General features: G+C 41.0%; 1 protein-coding gene across 1 annotated transcript in view; it reads left to right on the forward strand.

Moving 5' to 3' along the window:
* FRAS1 (Fraser extracellular matrix complex subunit 1) overlaps positions 1-24,773 on the forward strand; it is a 724,001-nt gene that overhangs the window by 276,664 nt on the left and 422,564 nt on the right. The window contains exons 3-4 of the mRNA XM_075352182.1: positions 18,010-18,117; positions 23,650-23,742. Of these exons, the coding sequence (XP_075208297.1) occupies positions 18,010-18,117; positions 23,650-23,742 (201 nt within the window). The remainder of the gene's footprint in view (positions 1-18,009; positions 18,118-23,649; positions 23,743-24,773) is intronic.

The following is a 24,773-nucleotide window of genomic DNA, read 5'->3' on the forward strand; positions in this document are numbered from 1 at the left end:
AACCTATGAGCAAATTGCTCCTTCATAAAGTGATATTGTCAACACATTGTCCTGTAATGTGTTGCCAATAATGCTATTATTCTGTGCTCATAGTATTCTGCGCTGCTGATAATGTTATAATTCGGTTCACATAGAAGTCTGTGCTGCCACAAATGTGATCATTCTGTGCGCATAGAATTCTGTGCAATATTTAAATTGTCATTGCCGGTGTGCACCTGCACAACAGGTCCCATTGGTCCCCCAGTATCACTCAGGTAAAATAAAAACAATGACTGGTCCTCATGTTGTAGAGCAGCGGGAGGGGTGTCTGTTAATATATAATTCTGTGTTAAAAGATTCTGTATAACCTGTATTTTATTTTATTTTCATCATTTAAACTTTTGATCCTCCTGGGATTTTCCATCCAGTAGGCAGATCTATTAGTGATTGGCAGCTATTTCTGTATACATACTTATACATAGACATCTGTCAGTCACTGATACGACTGTCCACTGAACCCGAAATCCCAGAAAGAGCAGAGGATTACAGGGGTTTCATTTTAAAATTGATTTTCATCAATAGATCTTGGAATAATATTAATTTCCACAATTGGATGTGTTTTAAAAAAAAAACCAAAAAAACCCCAAAAGTTCTTATAAATATGTCAATGCTATGTACTGCATAATGGCAGTGTCTGACCGTACAGGGCATGAAGCAAAGAAGTATAAAGACATTATAGGATGAGATTGCAGATGATTCTTTTTGTGAGGTAAAACATTTTCCTGCCTGTTTTTAAAATGTTTTACCTCCCTGCCTTTTATCCAATATGTTTATGGGTTATGTTTATGCCGTTTCCTGTTTGTTATGAAAATATGTAATGATCTTTAGTTAAATAAACAAAAAATGTTTTACCTCAAAGAAAGAATAATTTGTGATCCCATGGTGTAATGTCTGTATACTTTCCTGCTTCCTTCCCTGCCCAGGAGATGCAATATGATCAGATCATGTCCCTGTTGGGTCAGACACAGCCATTACACAGTACATAGCTCGGACATACCATATTTTTTCAAAAATAAGAAACTGTCTTATACTTTTTTTGCCCCTCAAAAAAGCACTAGGGCTTATTTTTGGAGGAGGTCTTATTTTTGGAGAAACATAGTTGGGGGTAAGTTTACCCCCCCCTACCCAAAAAAAAAATCAGACACTCCACTTCACAGGAGACACATACTTACTAGACCCGGACATCTGCGTGGCTCCCAGGTTCTCCCTGTGATCTCCGATGGGTGCTGCATGCGGTCCTCCCCTGCTTCTGACTGACACACACACACACACTCACTCATTACATCCAGCGTTACAGAATACTTCTGGCCGCAGGGAATGATGGGAGGAAGTCACGTGTCCGGGCCGCAGGTCCTGTAAGCAAGCATTGCGGCAGGTACTTGCTCTCCACTGCACTGCCTCCCAGGATTCTGCCAGCCAGAAGAAATTGGTGTCGCTGGATGTGTTGAGTATGTATGTGATGCGATGTGTGTGATCCGATATTTCTGTGTGCGATCTGATTGTGTGTGTGTGAGATCGGATGTTTGTGTGTGCAATCTGATTGTGTGTGTGAGAGATCGGATGTGTGTGTGTGAGATCGGATGTTTGTGTGTGCAATCTGATTGTGCGATCTGATGTGTGTGTGAGATCGAATGTGTGTGTGTGAGATCGGATGTGTGCGGAGGTGCGATCACTGCAGGTCCTCTGCTTAGCGTCAGGTGAGTGTGATTGCTGGGTGCTGCTGTCTATAATGAAATGTCCTGCAGTATCTGTAACTTTTTTAGCTGCACGGACACTTCATTAGAGGGCTTATTTTCGGGGGAGGGCTTATATTTAAGTCTTGCTCCGAAAATGCTGAAATTCCCTGCTAGGGCTTATTTTTGGGGGAGGGCTTATTTTTGGAAAAAACTGTATATAAGATTATCTGAGCACAGGAATTTTTTTTTAAATCACATCCAATTGTGGAAATTATTATTATTCCAGATCTATTGATTTAAAATTAGTTTTGTTTGTGGGTAAACTGCTTTAAATGATGAAAACAAGTGTTATACTGAATCCTAAACTATATATCAATCTACCCCTGCTCTATACCATGGTGTCTGTAAATGAATCTGCATTTTCATTGTTACAAGTTCCCTCTAAACTAACAGCACAGTTGTTTGAAAAATGGGAAAAAATGGAAACCTAGGGGCAAAAAACACACGGAAAACTTCAGCATTTATGCATGAAACCAACTAGTTTGGTAACAGAAAACGTTTAGTACCTTGTATATAGTTGATTGTTGTTGGCAGCTCTCCCTCCTTTACAAGAGACTATTTCTGTAATATCTGGTTTAGCTTACAGGTATTTTTATCTATGCTCTATATTTAATATATCATTTACAAGATAATCAAACTATAAATCCAGATAAAGCTGAAATAAAGCCAGGATTTCCTTTGATCTTTCTTGTGTCACTTTGAAAGCGAGCAGGGGGACATATATGTATGAGCTCAGGGGTTCAAGATGATTCTACTGCAACAATTCCTGCTCTCGTTCTAAAACTGCGCTATTAATCTTCACCTCCAGCAGCTTCTGGTCTCGCATTACAATGTACAATAACTTCAAGGCTAACGTCGGTCCTCTGTCACTGTACATGCTGTATTGCTAAGTAAGAGGAATCTATGCTGCCCTCATCTACATTTTGTTCTGTCCAGGAGCGCTTATTTCTTCTGCCAAAAGTCAAAGGCGTTGAGCGCATTCCGATGACTGTATTGATGTATTCTTCAGCGGGATCCTTCTCGGCTTTTCAGTCATGTACTTTTACTGCCGTTTTTTTTTTCCGTAGATTCTTTAGTTAAAATTTATTTCAGTTGCCCAGGGATACAGCTCTTTTTAAACTAAAAACAGTCTTGTTACTTTAGCCTTTCTTTTGTATCCCAACACATCAGAGTTGGTATATGTCGGAAAAGAACAAAACACTAAAGAAGCCGCCCAAGTCCCAATGGTAATCCTGTTTTTTTCCAGTGGACATAGGGAACAGGATAAGTCATTTTTACATTGGTTTCAATCTGAAATCTTTTTAAAATCAAAGAAAATGGCCATACTTACTGATCCAAAACACTGATGACTATTCTTGCACCTAGACAAGACTTTTAAAGGTTGAGAGGCTTTTTTTCATTGTTTCAAAAACTGCATTTTAAATGGAAAAAAACCCTAATATGAAGGAGTTATCCTTAGTTTTTTTTTTTTCCCCCAAGTTTATTTTTTTTGTTATGCTTATATAGCTCCATCATATTTTTGAGCGCATTATAAATATTGCAGTCACTGTGTCCATTGGGGTTCACAAACTAAAATTCTTAGTATGTCTTTGGAGTGTGGGCATAAATTGGAGAACCAGGAGGAACCCACAAAACACAGGGAAAACGTACAAACTCCTTGCAGATGTTGCCCTTGGTGGTATTTGAACCCAAGACCCCGGCGTTAGCTACAGAGCCACCGTGCTGCCCTTGATATTGATAACATATTCTTAAGGTACCATCACACTAAGCAACATCGCTGCTGAGGCACAACTTGCTAGTGATGTTACTGTGTGTGACATCCAGCAACAACTTGGCCCCTGCTGTGAGGTCGCTGGTTGTTGCTGAATGTCCTGGACCATTTATTAGTTGTTGCTTTCCCGCTGTGAAACACACATCGCTGTGTGTGACAGCGACACAGCAACAACTGAATGTGCAGGCAGCAGGGATTCGGCTTCTGTGGACGCTGGTAACCAATGTAAATATCGGGTAACCAAGAAGCCCTTTCCTTGGTTACCCGATATTTACCTTCGTTACCAGCGGCCACCGGCATGTCACAGCGCTCAGCTGAGCGCCCGGCCGCCCGCCGGCATGCCCGGGCGCCGGCAAGTGACAGCGCTCAGCTGAGCGCCCACCCGCTGGCATGCCCGGCCGCCGGCAAGTGACAGCGCTCAGCTGATCACCTGGCGGTCGGCTGCAGGGAGCGCTCAGCTGATCACCCGGCGGCCGGCAAGTGACAGCGCTCAGCTGATCACCGGCGGTCGGCTGCAGGGAGCGATCAGCTGATCACCCGGCGGCCGGCTGCAGGGAGCGATCAGCTGATCACCCGGCGTCCAGGAGCGATCAGCTGATCACCCAGCGGCCGGCTACTGGGAGCGATCAGCTGATCACCCGGCGGCCGGCTGCAGGGAGCGATCAGCTGATCACCCGGCGGCCGGCAAGTGACAGCGCTCAGCTGATCACCCGGCGGTCGGCTGCAGGGAGGGATCAGCTGATCACCCGGCGGCCGGCTGCAGGGAGCGATCAGCTGATTACCCGGCGGCCGGTTGCAGGGAGCGATCAGCTGATCGTTCACAATAGTCTGCCGCTGGTAAAAAAAAAAAAATCAAAACGAATTGCGTTGTTTTGCAGTATCCGTTGCATCCGTTGTGCCACTATATGCAACACATCCGTTGCATCAGTTACACAACGCAATGCAATGGATACCGTTCAACGCAAGTGTGAAACTAGCCTAAGTTGTTAAGTGTGACTGGGCCTTAGAATTGGCCATCAGTTTTAGATCTGTGGAGATCTGAGAGCACCCTGATTGAAGTAGTCAAAGATGCTCCATTGTTTACACTACTCATTACATTCAAGACATCTCAACTTTTTTTCCCCTTTTTTTAATGATTACATCCCAATATTGAAACATATTTTTTAAAGTCTTTACTTTTTGATTGTAGATCTTTTTTATAATATCTTTTGTTTCTAATTGTCATAGATGTCCTGCTTAAGCTTTGTATATGTTTTAGAGGTAAACTATACAGCAGTCACATGGACCATAGGAAACTATAAACTGGAGATATTATTACTCCTATGGGAGCACTTTCTAGGCATGTTCTGTGATCTCTGCAGAGCGTAGTTTGCAGGGAGAGAAGTCAGCTTTGACCATTATTTATTGTGAATTCTGTGTTCCTTTGTTATCTTTCATTTCATTGTTATCTTGATAATTACAACTTTGAGGTTACTCCAATGAGCTCTTTGTAGAACAGTGACACCCTATGAAGGCTCCTACACAAATTAGATACAATCATTCAGCCAATAGAACTCTTCCGACTACTCAGTACTCCATCCTGGGTTGAGTACTCCTATTTTCTCCATGAGCGCATACTCCAGGGATTACAGAACGATCGTCTGCTGAAATTTAGCATGCTGGATACTTTTACCCCTACCGCTATCTATAGGTGGAGAGCCATGAGGTTACTATACATATTACATATTAGGCTGCCTTCCCACATCCGTGTCTCTGGTACATGTAACATCCATTCTCACACATACCAGAGACACAGACTCACATAGACCCATTAAAATCAATGGGCTTGATCACGTATCCGTGTTTTCACGCGGCCCGTGTGTACGTCATGGTGATATGTCGTTTTCTGCAGCTGCACAAATTTCACATGGATCGCACACTTATGTGATGAGTGTGACACGTACTGGAGAAAACACAGGTCAAATAAAAATAAAGAATTTTTATACATACCTGTCTCCGGCTCTGCTGACTCTGCCTCTGTTGTTGCTTCCGGGCCCACTCATTGTACTCACCGCGGATCTGGAAGTAACAGCAGCGCTGGAGACAAGTAAGTATAGCAGCTCATGCTGTCCGTGTGCTATCTGGATGTCACATGGATTGCACAGGGACAGAACACGTACACACATATGCATCTTCACCAAGGACCATGCAAACACTTGTCTTTTGCACAAATGTGTGAAGGAGCCTTAGGGTACTTTGCACGTTGCGACATCGCTACTGCGATATCGTCGGGGTCAAATCGAAAGTGACGCACATCCGCGCCGGTAACGACGTTGCAACGTGTAAAGCCCAGATGCGCCGATAAACGATCGCAAAAAGCGTCGTAAATCGGTGATCTGTGTAACGTCGGACATTTTCATAATGTCACACCAATGGGAGATACGATGTTGTTCCTTGTTCCTGCGGCAGCACACATCGCTGTGTGTGAAGCCGCAGGAGCGAGGAACATCTCCTTACCTGCCTCCACCGCCAATGCGGAAGGAAGGAGGTGGGCAGGATGTTTACGTCCCGCTTATCTCCGCCCCTCCTCTTCTATTGGCCGCCTGCCGTGTGACGTCGCTGTGACGCCGCACGACCCGCCCCCTTAGGAAGGAGGCGGGTCGCCGGCCAGAGCGACGTCGCAGGGCAGGTGTGTGTGAAGCTGCCGTAGCGATAATGTTCGCTACGGCAGCTATCACAAGATATCGCATGTGCGACGGAGGCGGGTACTATCGCGCTCGGCATCGCTAGCATCGGCTAGCGATGTTGCAGCGTGCAAAGTACCCCTTAGACTGTGGGCTGATCCTGATGATATATCCACTTTTGGCCAACTTTAGGGGTGCTTCACACACAGCGAGCTCGCTGCCGAGATCGCTGCTGAGTCACGCTTTTTGTGACGCAGCAGTGACCTCATTAGCGATCTCGCTGTGTGTGACACTGAGCAGCGATCTGGCCCCTGCTGCGAGATCGCTGCTCGTTACACACAGCCCTGGTTCGTTTTCTTCAAAGGCGCTCTCCCACTGTGACACACAGATCGCTGTGTGTGACAGCGAGAGAGCGACAAATGAAGCGAGCAGGGAGCAGGAGCCGGCGTCTGGCAGCTGCGGAGGCTGGTAACTAAGATAAACATCGGGTAACCAAGGTGGTTACCCGATATTTACCTTAGTTACCAGCCTCCGCAGCTCTCACGCTGCCTGTGCTCCGGCTCTCTGCACATGTAGCTGCTGTACACATCGGGTTAATTAACCCGATGTGTACTGTAGCTAGGAGAGCAAGGAGCCAGCGCTAAGCAGTGTGCGCGGCTCCCTGCTCTCTGCACATGTAGCTGCATTACACATCGGGTTAATTAACCCGATGTGTACTGTAGCTAGGAGAGCAAGGAGCCAGCGCTCAGTGTGCGCGGCTCCCTGCTCCCTGCACACACAGCTAAGCGGTGTGCGCTGGTAACTAATGTAAACATCGGGTAACCATACCCGATGTTTACCTTAGTTACCAGTGTCCGCAGCTTCCAGACGCCGGCTCCGTGCAAGCGCAGCGTCGCTTGCACGTCGCTGCTGGCTGGGGGCTGTTCACTGGTCGCTGGTGAGATCTGCCTGTTTGACAGCTCACCAGCGACCATGTAGCGATGCAGCAGCGATCCTGACCAGGTCAGATCGCTGGTCGGATCGCTGCTGCATCGCTAAAGTGTGAAGATACCCTTAGGCTAAAGTTTATGTTGGCTTTAGGCTTAGCAACCAAAGTATAAATTTAGCAACATCAAACATTTGTAATGCGCTTTCTCACACAAGGGAGAGGTTAACATCTCGAGAATTCACAATTATCGATTGCAGTCATGACAAATTAGGACATTAAGGAGCATACATGACTCATAGAAAACTCTTCCAATATGTCTGTGAAGCATCAGAATCACCTGAACTTCCAGAAGTTAGCCAATCTCGTGGGCACTGCTGAAACCTCTCAGAAACCAGAGTTTATGGAGGTTTTTACTACACCACTCCCTGAATGTGCAGTAGGACAGAGGGGTGGAGGACAGGGTACAGAGTGTCACCCATTAAAAAAAAAGGGGGGCAGGAGGTCATCGGCAAAAGTGTACAGTGACCCATTTTGCTATGCAAACCTGTATTATAAGTTGCAAAAGTTCTTAAAAAATGAAATAAACTGTATAAATGGTTTGACTGAAGGTGTATTACAGGTTTATTCCAGTTATACGAGAATTTTAGATATAGCTTGTATAAGATCTATTTCTTACCACCGACAGTAATTGGATCTACACTTAAAGTGCAGAATTATGAATATAATTTGAGAGATATTGTACACAACATAAAGTTTTAGAGCTGAAATGCCTTGGGGAGACATATTCATGAAATTAGGTAGAATGTTAATATAATGACTTTATAAAGCTGCTGTTAGTTATATGTTTGGTTTTCTTATATTGCTGCGTCTCCCTAGGTGGTGGCACTCTGTTCGACCCCAAGTCTATTGCTGTTTATAGAACCCCCACATAGACCTAAATATCAATTTACACTTACAAAGTCAATAACCTGCTCTTATTTCTCGAGATTACAGTTTACTATATTCCACATAGCAATTGCCAATGTTCCCGGAGTGACTCTGAGAATGCTGTTTTCAGTGGCAGTACGACTCCCAATTCCAGATTTATAATATTAGCTGAATTATTTATTGCTTTTTTATCGTTGGATAATTGAATGTTTTTACAAGCATGCAGAATATATGTAAAACATCTAGAGTATATGCATGTAATGCAAATTCTAATCTTTTTGCAATTAATACTGTATATAGTGATGTGTGGCTTTCAGGGTGAAGATTTTGAATTACCGTATATCTATCAATCTGAACCTATACATACAAATATGCTGTAATTGAATGTGCCAATCGGATTCTATGTACGGTAATTGATTGTCAGACATTTAACGAACACCATTCTGTCATATATATGCAATCCTTACTCATCTGCATTTTAAAAAAATAATATAGTCTTTCTTAAGCTCGTCCAAGATTCCGATTGGATGGCGTTCGTTTTAATACGTACTAGAGATACGGACATATACAAACCCATTAAAATCAATGGGTCTGCTCACATATCTGAGTTTTTTCATGGATGCATGTCCGTGTGTTCCGCATGGAGACAAGTCTGTTTTTCTCCAGCAGCACTGATGTCACACGGACCACACACTGATGTGATCAGTGTGACACATACCAGAGAAAACACGTGTCTTTGAAATAAAATGATTTTGTATACTCACCTGTCTCCGGCGCTGCTGTCTTCGGCACTGCTCTCACTTGCTTCCAGACCTGCTCATTATGCTCGTGAATATTCATGAATATTAACTGCACCGCAGACATGAAAGCAGCAGTGCCAGAAACATCCGCAACGGGGACAGCAGCGCTGGGGACAGGTGAGTAAAAAGTTGTTGGTTGTTGTTGTTGTTATTGTTATTATTATTATTATAGCGCCATTTACTCCATGGTGCTTTACATGTGAAAAGGGGTACACATAGTAGGGACAAGTACAATAATCATAAACAATACAAGGCACAGACTGGTACAGGAGGAGAGAGGAGTACCTACTCTCCGTATGCTATCACGGATAGCACACAGTGAAGACTAGTGTGCCAAAATCACGGCACACGAATGAGCCATAGACACCTTCTAACACAGCCATGCAATAAACGAACGTTTTTCACGGACGTGTGAAGGGGGATGGGATAGTAGGCATGTTGCACTCAACGTTTACTATGCGGTGCCTATGTGATATCACGGCTTTTTGTGGACATTTGTAATACAAAAAATGGATTGTGTAGCACACAAGCAAATAGCTTCCACACAGCTAAGAATTTCAATATCTGGTCTAAATATCTATTAGATGTGAGCAGCAACATCTTCTAGAAGTACAAAACAGATAATACTATGTCTTATGGTTCTAATAGAAGTTTAATTGAGCATTTGTCCAAAAAATTAAAGGAACAGTTATTTTTTTATGTAACAATGTGAGGGGCCAAGCAATCACTTCACAATAGAAAACTACTCATGCAAAACATATGTTAATAAAGTTGTAGGAAAGATGCGAGATTGTCCTAAAATCCCTTATTGATAAATTCACAATAACTGTCAGAAATGAGGTAAAGTATATAATAGAGGAAAGGAAATGTAAGTCATTGGGTTTACATAATGGCTTATCTTAATTTCCATCCATCAGCCTAATTTGGAATTGATCTACGGTAGTTAGTGGCCAGCCAATTAGCAATTGCTGGAGAGACCCTAATTTAAGCCTAAGGCAAAAATATGATAAAGAATTATTGTGTAATGCCCTAATCAACTTCATTCATCTTTGCCAACCATAACAAACAAGATAAATAGGTTAGCGATTTCTAAAGTTGCAATAGTTTACCATCGAGGTCCCCTTAAAGAAGCATTCCATTGACTAGCTCTGTGCTCTGTGCATGAGTCAGAAGTCTCTTTTAATATGTAAGCCTAGACTATGGAGCCTTGTTCTGACATTCCGTAGGCTTATATTATAAAAGCCACTACTGGGTCACACAGAGTTCAGTGTGACCTGTAGAGTCTGAAGAGCAGTGACATCAAAAGAGAAGAGGAGCAGATAGAAGAGGAACAGAATGGTCCTGGATAGTGGAGAAGATGGTGGTAGGTGAGTATATTAACGCAATGACCGTACAATACCATACCTCCCAACTTTTGAAGAATAGAAAGGGAGCAACCCTATGCGGCGCACAGCGAATAACGTGGTATATCTTTATTACGCCCCTAACCATACTCCAAGTCACACCTATTTCTCATTTCTTTGTATGCTGGCAGGAGGAGATAGAGTAGTGGCAGTGATGGATATTCAGTAGACACCCAGGACTGCTGGGCGTAGAACCAAATTGGAACTATACTAGACTCTAGTCCAGGTCGATGATACCTGGCGGCTGGATGGGAGGCTGCGAATCTCATAACTTCTTGCATCTTCGGCGTAGCTTTTGATTATCCAGGGCTGGTGCAATCTCATTTGTGTGTAATGCTCATCTCTAGATTGGCGTAGCTTTTGATTATCCAGGGCTGGTGCAATCTCATTTGTGTGTAATGCTCATCTCTAGATTGGGACCTGTGGATTTATTTTTTGTTAATTCATTCAGAGTTGTAGCAACCAGACCTTTCTCATCTTTATGTAATTTTCATTATACAACAGCTGACTTTTTTGTGTCTGTAAGGCGTACTTCACACACAGCGAGATCGCTACTGAGATCGCTGCTGAGTCACGTTTTTTGTGACGCAGCAGTGACCTCATTAGCGATCTCACTGTGTGTGACACTGAGCAGCAATCTGGCCCCTGCTGTGAGATCGCTGCTCGTTACACACAGCCCAGGTTCATTTTTTTATTGTTGCTGTCCCGCTGATAAGCACACATCGCTGTGTGTGACAGCGAAAGAGCAACAATCCTGACTGTGCAGGGAGCAGGAGCCGGCGTCTGACAGCCTCGGTAAGCTGTAGCCAAGGTAAACAACAAAGGTGGTTACCCGATATTTACCTTCGTTACCAGCGTCTGCAGCACTCACACTGCCAGTGCCGGCTCCCTGCTCCCTGCACACGTAGCCGGAGGACACATTGGGTAAATAAGCAAAGGTTTGCTTATTAACCCGATGTGTGCTGTGGCTACGAGTGCAGGGAGCCAGCGCTTAGCGGTGTGCGCTGGTAACTAAGGTAAACATCGGGTAACCATACCCAATGTTTACCTTAGTTACCAGTGTCCGCAGCTTCCAGACGAAGGCTCCCTGAAAGCGCAGCGTCACTTCCACGTCGCTGCTGGCTGGGGGCTGGTCACTGGTGAGATCTTCCTGTTTGACAGCTCACCAGCGACCATCTGGCGACGCAGCAGCAATCCTGACCAGGTCAGATCGCTGGTGGTATCGCTGCTGCGTCGCTAAAGTGTGACGGTACCCTAAGGCGATATTCACATGTTGCGGAAATACTGTTTTTTGTTATCTGCTGGTGTCCGCAATAAACTACACAATAACAATCTTCTCTACTTATTGCAGTAGTGCTGCATTTTTTATGCCTTTTCCCCCTAATTCGATGCATTTTTGGTTCAGATGTGAAGCGGCCTTTTTTTATATGGTTTTATGGTACAGAAAATCTTTGATTCTGCACTTAAAAAAGTAACTGCAGTTTTTACATGCGGTTTGTATGAAATGACATCCATTTTACTTGGACAGTTAAACTCAAAATTTCTGTGCAAAAAAAAATGTAGTTTACGTTACATCTGAATACGGCGTAAATGTACAAGCAAAGTTGAAGTGATTTAATAACATTTTCTCCCTCTGTGCATCTAAAGACGCTGCTGAACTGTGCGGTTTTGGTGTTTTTTTTTTTCTTCCCCCAATAAACTTTTATGTGGAACCTGAAAAAAACGCAAGTAAAATTTGAAAAAACATAAAATTAAAAGCCGTGTAATTTTTACATGCAGAATCAAAGCTTTTCTGTACTAATAAAAAATAATTACATTTCCGGATTCACAACTGCGCCAAAAATGCATCAAATAAGGGGGAAAACACATAAAAGAAATACAACAAACACGCAATAATCAGTCAGTACAATAAACGTGCAGTAGAAAACCACAGCAATTACGTTTTGCGAGAACACTACCTCAGCATTACATTTGTATGAAATTTTTTATGGATTTAATAGAAAACAAAATCACCATAAAGTGATTGCTGTGTTGATCGGGTTGTTACGATTACAGGGACATCAAATATGTCCATGTTATTTGTTGATTTGTGATGTTTATTACTTTTAAAAAAGTGGATTAAAAATGTCAATATAGTAATATTTTTTTTGCTAATTTTTAGGTATTTTATAGGAAGAAAAAAAAGGTAGAATGCACGGACATAGAAATACACTGCCTGTATCTCTATGTACCAGTATAATCTGCCTGTGGAGTCAGGTTGCAGCTTCAAGATTACAAAATTTTCCTAGTAACATCAGTAGAGCCTATGGCTTTAGGATTTAGCCATTGCCAACAATGTTTTACGTTGTTGGTTTGAGTCCAAATAAAAAAAAATATTTTTCTAATTGTTTCTCATTATTTTTAGCAGTTTTAGTGGAGGAGTTTAATACGGAGTAGTGCAATACGAAATTTCACATTGCACTCTGACCAATGTTATTCAATGAAGTAGAGCCAATTTGCAATTTATTTTCTCATGCCAATTTGGCATCAGAAAAAATTGTATCATGTTGTGTTTGGCAGACTATATTGGATCACTGACACCCATTCAAGTCTATGGGTGCTTGTGGGACTACACTCATATGATATCTGAGTGCAGTCCCATAAATGAAGAGATGGGCATCTTCACACCTGTGATCCAATTCTCACATGCGAGAGCATCAAGTCACAGTATAATGACACTCTGTTCATGCTCGCAGCAGTGTTTGAATCAATTGTCATTCACAAATCGCATCCCATGCTATATGCTAGTGTGACTTTTTCTTCACTTCTGGAATACAGGTAAATAGAAATACACTGCTATGTACAGATGAATCCCTATGAACCAGTATAGTCTTCTTCTGTGTTCCCTGACAGCAATATAGCTCAAGTATACCAAATTCTCCCATGTTCTTCAATATGGACAGTGGCTCATAGCTAGAACTAGACCTGTTTCTGCGAATATTGAGATCACAAGTTTAATTCATGAGGGAGATCAGAGAAAATGGGAACTATTTAATTAATGTGTGTGTAGAGATGCCAGCCTCACTTTCTGAGGAGGAGATACGGAGCAGCGAAGAAAGTGAGAGGGAGTCGGAACACAGATCTGTTGTAGTGGGGCTGAGCCCACAAATTGGGATAGTCCCACTTAGCCCAAGTTGGTGGGGAGCTACACACTACATACACACGCATACAGATTTAGTAAAAGAAAAAAATCATGGTAGGGCTTCTTTACTCTTTGAATTAGGGCCTAGTCTTATCTCTTTCTAATTGAGGAGGCCATTTCTGGTCAATAAAGAGCAACTGACTTTCCCTAGAGCAGCAAAGCCATTATATATCATCATGATCTTATTCGGAGGCAGAAACTTATTTGTTTGCAGGGTTACCTCTAGAAATCACCAATGGTCTTTTGTCAAAAGTTACATTTAAAAATCAAAGCGGATCTCTAGACACCATGCACTAGATAGCAATTATCTTGATGGTTTCATCCCAGGACTCACCTGTTCTTTATGTATGAGTGAGGGAATTGACTTAATTGTGCAAAAAAAGGACTTGTCAACACAGGTTTCATAACTTTCACTGTTTTCTTTCTTGCTAGATCCAAGCCAGCTTTATCAGTTCCATTATGTAGTGGAGCCTAAAGGGGGCTTTATACGCTATGACATCGCTAATGCGAACTCGTTGGGGTCACGGAATTGGTGACGTACATCCGGCGGCATTAGCGATGCCGTTGCATGTGACACCTATGAGCGATTTTGCATCGTTGCAAAAACGTGCAAAATCGCTCATCGGTGACATGGGGGTCCATTCTCAAAAATCGTTACTGCAGCAGTAACGAGGTTGTTCCTCATTCCTGCGGCAGCACACATCGCTCCGTGTGACGCCGCAGGAACGAGGAAGCTCTCCTTACCTGCCTCCCGGCCGCTATGCGGAAGGAAGGAGGTGGGCGGGATGTTACGTCCCGCTTATCTCCGCCCCTCCGCTTCTATTGGGCGGCGGTTCAGTGACGCAGCTGTGACGTCGCTGTGATGCTGAACGAACCGCCCCCTTAGAAAGGAGGCGGTTTGCCGGTCATAGCGACGTCGCCGGGCAGGTAAGTATGTGTGACGTGTCTGGGCTATGTTGTGCGGCACGGGCAGAGATTTGCCCGTGTCGCACAACAGATGGGGGCGGGTACCCACGCTAGCGATATTGGTACCGATATCGCAGCGTGTAAAGTAGCCTTTACTAATGTTGAAAGATAACACTGATTTTTAGGGTTTGCTCACACAAGCAGATAATTATTGTTTAACAGATGAACAATGAGCCTACGACTAGCAAACAACTGCCAGAGAAGTATTCATGTAGGCCAAGAATCGTGAATAAGGTGGTTGAATATCAATCTGTACATTGTGTGAACACAGTGCACGATGTTCAAACAGATTATCTGAAGTGATGGTGTGTTAAATGTTCAAATCCCATTTATGACACTATTTATGTCAAATTAATGAATTCATAAAATATTGGACAAACATTTCCGTTGATACTGTACAATGAAAATGCAATCAAATGCTATAAAATGTTCAATAATTTCTCTTCTATATAAACAGTAGCTTTTGTAATAATAACGCAGAACAACATGACAAAAATAGGTCCTCATTCCAATACTCCAAGTGCTTGGATCACAATCAACCAATCTCTGAAAGCCGTACATATTAAAGACTTGAATTTCCACTCCCCCTTTTTGACGGTCTAATCGTTGAACGAGGACTTAATCTCCATTTACATTGCACAAGTTTTGAAAGATGAACTAGAAATTTTTTTTTTTCTCGCCTAAACAATTTCATGCTCGATGGACGAGCGTTTTGTAACGGATCATTCAGTCACTCCACCCATTCATATTACTCAATTATCGTAAACAATGGGTCGTTAACGTTCGAATCTGAAGGATTTTCGGCCGGTGCAAATGTGCCTTTATTTGGTCCATTAGGTTTCAGATTTTTTAAAGGAAAGAATAGGACCCTAACAGAGTAGTCTGTGAGGAGAGTCTTATTACCAATAGAAATGTGGCTTTTGTCACAGTTTCTTTTTGCTGTTATTATGTTTTTTTTATGAAACGTAGACCAACAGTTTTATAGTACAGTGAGTAGAATGGGATCTAACAACTGTGTGATAGCCTATATATAAAGAAACTACAGGAGACTGATTAAGGAACCAGGGTGATAATCCTCAGGTGAGCTGTACTAAACTTTAGCTTCACAAATAGGTTAGAAAACAGAATGAGAGAGGCCAAGGAGAACTGTACTTGATCAAAGAAGAGATTATTTTAGTTTATATTGTGATTAAAGCTGAGAAAGATATTAATAAGTCTTCTTTAGTTGTCCCAGGAGATTAGCCACTATTCTCCTTGTCTGATTTACAAAATAAAAATGGTGCTTATACATGATATTTTGCCAATTGTTGAGGCTTCTACAGATGAAGACAATTGAAGCCATGTTTTGCCATGCAGCACAATATTGGTATACGTATGGCACCCTTTGAAAACTGACTGAAGAAGAATTCTCACCAATCTTTTAACTGTTATAGGAGAAAAAGCAAGTTAAAGAGAATCAATCACCAGGTTTTTGCCACCTAATCTGAGAGTAGCATGATGTAGATGCAGAGACCCTGATTTTGGCAATATGCCACTTACTGGGCTGATTGCTGTAGATTTGATAAAGATTATTGTTATCAGTAGAAGAGATCATTAGAGGATTAGAAAACCTGCTGCTATATAGTCCTCCATATTCATGAGCTGTTTATAACTGCACCCCACCACAGATTGTTAGCTTTCTCCTGATGCACAGTGCACACAGCTGTCAATCGGTGGAGGTGGCAGGGTTCAGCTCAGCATTCACTGTTGGATGCTTTATTTACTTTCATATTGATTACCTATTCTTATTGCTCCAGTTAAAGTAAGGAAGGAGTTAATGTGTTCAAGCCTACCAAAAAGTACTTGGGGTGTGGAATTTCACTTTTGGAACAAAGTCTTGTTTAGGAAATGTGGCTTAGCTGGGTGGATGCTGGGAGTGTCTTTACTTATTATGCAGTTATATATTCTACTATTTGCTGTCCTAAGGAACACCTAAAGTTATGCATGGTACACCTGTATTTCTGAGGAGTATTAAAGAAATTATTCTCATTAAAATCATTTGGAGGGCTTTGGAAATCACATGCCTGGGTATTTCTTTTAATCTCGCTGATGCCATAGACTGAATCCCAGATACTTTTAGTAGGAGTAAGAATTACTTCAACACCCCCATACACATTCGAGAAAGGTTGGCGGTTTCAGCCGAACATCTCTGGACTGTCCCCCATCAGATTATTATTGATTTCCAATCACCTGATCCATTTTTTAGGTTTAGATAAGTTGCTTCTAGATGATTCTGGAGCGATTTTATATTTATTTTCTTTCATAGACCAAACAGGTTTTGCCTGTGTCTGATGATATTAGGAGGCACAACTGTTAGCTGATCGGCTGACAATGTTCTATCTATAGCTAACATTAGTATAGATCGACAATATATGATTGATAGGGGTCCGTCACCCAACATCTCATCCAATCAGCTGTCTCCACCTCTGGTAGCGGGATGTAAACAGTGTACACAGCTCCTTACTTACATTCTTTAGTTACCACTCCTGGGTACTCCAGGTTAGCTTCTATTGAAAAGTGTAAGAGGTGAACAGCAGCCACCAAACTGTGTACGGAGCTGGGGTATTCCACTCATTCCAGCCACCAGAGGTGATTACAGCTTGTCGGACAAGGTGTCGGGTGTCTGAATGCTCGCTGATCTTACGAATATGTCTTATCTAGTGGCCATGTCAGTATTTTGTGGCCCCCGGACAAGAACTCTGCGAACTGCCTCCTACCTGTTTGATTATGCAATATCTGAAGCTACAAATGAAAGGAACTGTTTGTGTCAATACACAGCAGAATATTTAGTAGAGATTACGGTATGTTATCAAATGGTGTGATATCCTGACAGTCATTATTTGAAGTAGAGGACGTTAGAGGAATTAATACTTGAATGCACTCAGGTATGACAGATGCATGAAATCTATGGGGATATAATTATCATTATCATCACATATCTGTTGGCTCTTTATTCCACTCTCATGACCCCTTTTCATTATTGCCAAATATCTACTGAATCCTCATTAAACTCATCGAATTTTCAGGATTATAGATATTAAATCTCCGCAATCGAAAGAGGAACACAACAATGTATCATGATTTATTTCCAATTTGTTCATGAAACATTGCTCATGTGCTGCACATTGATGTTACAGAGCGCTCAATATACATAAAGCACTCGAGCCTCAAAGTTTATCGATCTAGAGGTAAAATATGTCGTTCAGGTTGCGGCAAGGCTGAAGGCAGGAGCTTCAGTTGAAATAATGCCTCCATCATTCTAGCCTTTTCTGGCAGGAATCCATTGTTCATTATCACAGGCTTAGAACAAGGAATCTTGGGAGCCTTTGCCAGGAGTACAGTACAGGATGGGGACCTGGTATTTATCTCTCGGAGAAGCACTGGTTATTTTTAATACTGCATTTTATTATTCGACAGATGCCAACCTGTCATATTTTTAAAAATTACAATCTCATCATTTGTTAAAATATATGTACGGAGCGTTTATAAAAGTTATGTGTTGCATATATTCCGTGTACATGCAAAACACTAACATCGTGTATGTTGTCTGTTACAGAACAGTACTGAATGGAAGTCTGAATCCTGTCAAGATTGCACCTGCCATGACAATATTGTGTTGTGTGAAAAGACCCTTTGTCGAGACCCTCAATGTGATTTTACAAAGGTATTGACATATTTTAAGCTGCCATGCTTTGTTCATCCTTTTAGATTTTCATGCAAGTAGTTAGAATGTATTTTTCAGCAAGGTCTTCCACAATTTAAAATATTGAAAATGGAAGATCAGTCCTGGTGGAGAAAGAAGCAGCTTTTCTCTGATAAGATATATTACAAAGTTTGGTATTTTTATGTGTACTATTGATTATAAAATTAAAACTAAAATGACGGCTACTCGTTAAGTAATGAATGACAGTACACGTTTTTCTACCCCTGAATTAGAAAAGCTAAAACAGCAAAAACATGCAGCAGGCTCTATGAAATAAAATAAAGCATACTCTTCATACCGATCCTCACTGCATCTCAACGAAGGATACCCATGTCCTCTACCTATCGCTATGGTTCCTCTTCCAGCTGGGATGGACATTTGACCACTGCAGCTACTGGGTCGCTACTGCAGTTACATGCCTGTCCCAGCCAGCAGAGGACGTATGGACATCAGAGGGAGATGGATGAAGCCTTAAAAGAGGACCTGCTGTCATCAGTAAGGGGGATATATTTTATTTTTAGCACCTGATGCTTTTTTTTTAATTTTTTTAATTTAGCCATAAAAAAACCCTCATTTTATAATTAAAAAATACAATTAATCATCATACATTCTTTGGACAAAAATATTGGGACACAACCTATATATTACACCTCTTTTATGACATCCATGACTAAAACCATATGAATTTATATGAAGTTAATCCTCTATTTGCCACTAAAATAGATTCCACTCTTCTTTCAACCTTTTATATAAGATTTGTGAATTTTTGCTCATTCATCCAGGTGAGCTTTTGTATAGTCAGACTCTGATGTTGGATAGGGGAACTTTGCTCACAATCTCTATTCTAGATCATTCCAGAAGTGTTCAGTGGAGCTGAACTTAGGATCTTGTTCTCAAAATGTACCCTAATATGGATATATGGACCTGGCTTTGTAGACTGGGACACAGTCTTAGAGGGACAAAATGTTCACACAAAGTTATAAGCATATAATTGTCCACTTTCTTGGAATGATGAACCAATATATTATCCTTCACTGTAACTAAGGGAGCTAGGACAACTCTTAAAAAACAACCCCATAGCATTATCCATCCTCCACCAAAACGTTATAGCTGGCAAAAAGCAGTAAGGCTTTATATTTACCAAACTGAGATTGTTTCATCAGAGTGTCATAAAGCAAAGCATTATTCATCACTCCACAGCCCATATTTCTACTGATCCAGGGTACAATGGTGCAATGCTTCAGACCCCTCCAATTCTTGTGTATAAGAGAGTCTAGTGAGATTGTGCAAGTCAAATGATTGGTCAAGCTATCGTTCATCCGACAGCTATCTATAATATATGGGGTGGCTGAAGTCAAGTCTGAAAAATTAAGAATTTCTACACCTGCATTACTACAGGATCAGAACCACCATAAGTACACGTATGCCTAACCAGAACTATCACCATTAAAAAAAATACGTCTTTTGAACAACCATCACTACATGAATACAGCACCAGAACGGCTATTTGTACAGGAATAAACCTTAAGAACAATCAGCAGTATATGAATGCAGCACCAGAACAATCATTACTAATTGAATAAAGCACCATACCCATAATCAGTACAGGAATACAGCACCACAACCAGCATCAGTACTGCAGTACCAGAACTATCATCATTTCATGAATACAGCACCAGAACTGTCATCACTACATGACTACATCCACAGAACCAACATCAGTACATGAATACAGCACTAGACTTGTGATCAGTACATGAATACAACAGCAAACCTTGTACAACAATCAGTTGCAATGTGAGGTCGCTTAAAAGACTTCTTAAAAGTTTACAGCTTAGGAGACAGGAGCCTATAATGTTCTACTACATCTGTACTCTACTGTGTATGTGCCTTTCTCCTGAGCTGTGCACGTCTAAGAGATCTTTTGAGCAATTAGTGGGAGTTTTTGTCCACATCCCCCCACTGATCTGCTCAGAATTTAAGGGACAAAAATATATACAGATGTGACCAAAAATGTAGCATTTTTTTTTTTTATTTTATAAGTGTGATTTCTTTTCTGTCTTGTTGCTGTGATGCCATTTTGCTGGTGATAAAGGGCTAAAACAGTGTCAAACCCAATTTCCATCTTTAGAGCTGACAACCATTTGCTCCCTGTTTTTATAAACACCAGGAAAGTGGCATCACAATAACCTGACAGGAGTAATCATGCTTTAAAAAGAAAGAAAAACTTTTGGTCGCTACTGTGTGTGTGTGTGTGTGTGTGTGTGTGTGTATACAGTGTGTCCACCCATATCCTGTCCACCAAAATTAACTTGAGAACGGCGGCAGCTATAGGCATAGAAGTGGTGTCTAGGTACAGTAAAGTAGCCATGCATTACGCAATGAAACTACCTATAGCGCCACCTGGTGGAAAACAACGGAGTTAGCATTTTTATCTTGAAAACGGAACGAAATAGAGAAAAAAAGTTAATTACAAAGTTGTAGGGCATCATCAATTCAATACGAATCGACACCTTGCATACAGAAATGCTATGATTAGAACGTGTAAAACTCACAAGGCTGCGGACGTGAAGCGATAACTCATGGAGACCTTCCTACAAGTCATTGGGTATGGTGGCTGTGTGGAGTGGCCTCCACGCTCACCTGACCTGACCCCATTGGACTTCTTTCTGTGAGGTCACATCAAACAGCAGGTGTATGTGACCCCTCCACCAACATTGCAGGACATACGATGACGTATCACAGATGCTTGTGCAAACGTGTCACCTACCATACTGCGCAACGTGCAGCAAGTTACAGTATGCTGTCCAGAGTCCAGATGTGCATTGCAGCTGACGGTGGCCACTTTGAGCATCAACGTTAAATGAGCGCCATATGCGTGACCAGCATTCATTGTTTTGGGGTGTCATGGGTTTCACATCATAGCATTTCTGTATGCAAGGTGTCAATTCCTATTGAATTGATGATGCCCTACAATTTTTTAATTCACTTTTTTTCTCTATCTTGTTTTCAAGATAAAAATGCTAACTCCGTTGTTTTCCACTAGGTGGCGCTATAGGTGGTTTAATTGCGTAGCGAATGGCTACTTTACTATACCTAGACACCACTTCTATGCCTATAGCTACCGCCGTTCTCAAGTTAATGGCGGTGGACAGGATATGGGTGGACACACTGTATATGTATGTATGTATATGTGTATATATATATATATATATATATATATATATATATATATATATATATATGAACAACAACAAGGCAGAATCCATGTTGCTGGCTATTACTACTGTGTCAGGCTTTTGTATCACTTTAAAAATAATTTTATGGTCAGGTTATTGGATTTTCTGATAGTATTTTTCTCCAAAATGTTGAATCCTTTCCTTATAACTCTTATGCATGCTGTATATTGATCAATATGCGGATAGCTTACATGTTTGATTTGCTTTTCTAGCACATGTTTTTAAATCTCTCACACATGTTTGTAATTACCCTGATGGGAGTGAGATGCATGTTCTATGTATGGAAAGCAGATCAGATTCTGGACCGTGAAGAAGGCGGATTTTACCGGTGAAACGCGTAGTCCTATCTGCACTATTTTCCTGCGATAATGCTGTTCTGAATTGCTTGGACCATTATATTTTAATGAATTTATGAATAAAAAGAAGGAAAAATTTTTTTAACAGCATCCTGGATTGCTCACGTTATTGCTGTATTCTGCCTTGTTGTTGTTCACATTTGTATGGATGGACTCCTACGTCCTGATCCGGGCACAACGGAGTTAACCAGGTCAGCTGAGGATCCAGGTGATTCACAGGAGTGAGCTGGTCTACATTGTTGGATTCATATGTTGTTGGGAGCTTTGACCGTGCTTGTCTCCACAAAGAACAGCTTTTTACTATAGCAGGATTTACCTTTATTGATCAACTGAATACAGCATGTTACCATCCAAGGATTCCATGGGAGATACACAGGACCATACGGTACGTCTCAATAAGCTTGCCAGTATTTTTCAGGAAGATACAAATGAAAATTGTCCTGTTGTTGAAAGTACTAACTCCATATTAATTAAATTGGAGCAATCCTTACGCAAGGAACAAAAGCTCTGGTGGGACCACAATTCCCTTAATGGTTATTTGGAAAGGAAAATGATACCGCGTGGTCTCAGATTGAAAAAACAATCTACTACTGCTTATGGAGCGGACTTTCAAAAAAACTGGGACATCATTCTGAGTGAGTGTTCACTTAAATTGATTAAATTGATTATAGAGGAGGAAGATAAAGAACTTGTTAAAATTAATAAAGAAATTGAAACTATTAAAAACTCTGTTAAGGATCTGGAGATTTCAGACACCATTACTAAATTCCAGGACTGTATGTACAACAACTTAAAGAGAAGGGAGAAATCCATTATAGCCATAAAGAAAAGAAAATTCTTGAGAGATCTTGAGGATTATAAGAATGATAAAATATATAATTGGGCTAGTAATCCTCCCTCCATTTTGAGAAAATACAAGCCTTGGTACAAGAAACCTAAGGTATCTTTCAATTCCACGGCCAATTATGATACCTCTTTTGGAGAAACATCGGATGAATTAACGGACTCCTCGGTTGCTTCAGTAGCCAGTATTGACTGGTGGCAAAAAACACCAAAAAAGGAACTTCCAGCAAGAAGGTGCCTTGCCAAAAAACGATCTTGCAAGAGGGGAGGAAGGAAACATAAGTCCAAAAGCCTATCATATGACGTTCCGCAAGCGCCGTTTACAGAGATTCCTGTATTTAATCTTTCTAGTTATATTTTGACAGATTCACAAATTGGACTTTTGTCTAAAGGACTAGGTTTCTCTCCAGTCAAAAAATTCAATTTATAAATGTTGCCTCCACACTATCCCCTTTATATGCTAGAATTACCACAATGTCCCCCTTATGTACTACAACTTCCGCACTGTCCCTCTTTATGAACTCCTAACTGCCATACCACATCCCTTATGAAATATAACTAGCACATTGCTGCCTTTATGAATTCTACTCTCTACACCTTCCCCCCCTAATGAATTAGACCCACCACACCAACTTGGCGTTTCCCCTTGCAACGTGCTACAGTCCTGATGTTTCTAGTGCCAAATAAGGCTTTGTATATATACTCTGCCCTATATACTCTGCCCTAATATATTTATGCATCTAATCAGAGATCATCGCTGTACACCAGAGGGCAATGTGAGTCCTCCAAAAGTGCCCTGGTGCAATCAATTTTACCTCCAATCAGATGGATAGAGTTAAAAAGAGCCTCAAAATGCACTCATTCATAGCTATTGTATTGTGTCTGACCAGTATGTTCTATTTTCTTTCTACTTTATATCATTACTACCGTGGAACATTTACAGTTCAATAATACATGTTTTCTGAGCCTTTCTGCAGCGATAATATTGTATACTGTATATATTTTATTATATTTTTTTTGACTAGTCCAAATAAAATAAATTATGTATTATTTAGGGAGAAATTTTCCGAATAGATCCCAATAAGTGCTGCCCTGAATGTGCTTCAAGATCAGAAAGCTTTTGCCGACATGAAGGGAAAGAGCATGCTGTAAGTATTCTTTTATCGTTTTTTTTCCCCTCCATAGCAAATATTTTTTTACCTGATGCTTTGATATGTTGAATATTTTTATACTTGTCTCTGAACTTAGTGGCTGGTTTATTTTTATTGCTTCTTTGGCTTTATTATGTACCCTGATGCTAGTTTTCTTTGTGCATTTTGTAGCATTGCAGCATGTAGAAATGTGCTTTTGAAGCTGATTTAAAGAATATGTTGAGATTTTAGTTAATTTCCTTATATAATATTATTAGTAGAAATGTTATATTTATTCTTTGAAATGTTCTGTTAATAACTTGAATGGATGCAATAAGTTTCAAATTCGCCATACCTCGGATGCGACAGTCACTGATGACTATGAGATAAGACCAAAGTTGGTGAATATTTTCTCGCACAGACACATGGTCCACCTGGAAAAAAAAAATCATATCTGACACTATCCAAAACTGATGAGTGCACAAAACAATTAACAATTACATGGACACTATCCATATAGCATCTACCATATATACTGTATGCTTATCAGTGTTTAATGACAGAAGAAAAATTATAATGGCAAAAAGTTTATAGTAGGAAATAGTCTGAAAAAGAGACAGTATGAAAGAAACAAAAACACTATATAATGAGTTTTTTTTGACATTTTAAATAGGTATGTCACAGATCTTTTTCGTTTCTGTTATATCTGTGCCATGACTGTTTTTAACAGTCATTTTCAGTATGCTCCTAGGTGTCTCCCTGACAAGTGTAGGGATTTATAAGGATCTGTTCACTCTGGCATCCTGGCCTCCATTTTTAAATACATCTGTCATCATTTTAGATACAATTTCTATGAGAGGTTCTATCTTTAGGTCACATTAGCTATGCCACTTAAAGTTAAAGCTGCATGTAAGTTAAGGAGTCAATTAGCATGGTTTTCCAAAAAAGCACCATGTGAACACATCCGCAGTACTTAACTTCCAAAGTCATAACTATGTAATGCTTTAGACACCACAGACAAAGATACGCAAACTGTTATATAATCATTT

Source organism: Anomaloglossus baeobatrachus, chromosome 1 (genome assembly GCF_048569485.1).
Source record: "Anomaloglossus baeobatrachus isolate aAnoBae1 chromosome 1, aAnoBae1.hap1, whole genome shotgun sequence".
Taxonomy (NCBI): Eukaryota; Metazoa; Chordata; class Amphibia; order Anura; family Aromobatidae; genus Anomaloglossus; species Anomaloglossus baeobatrachus.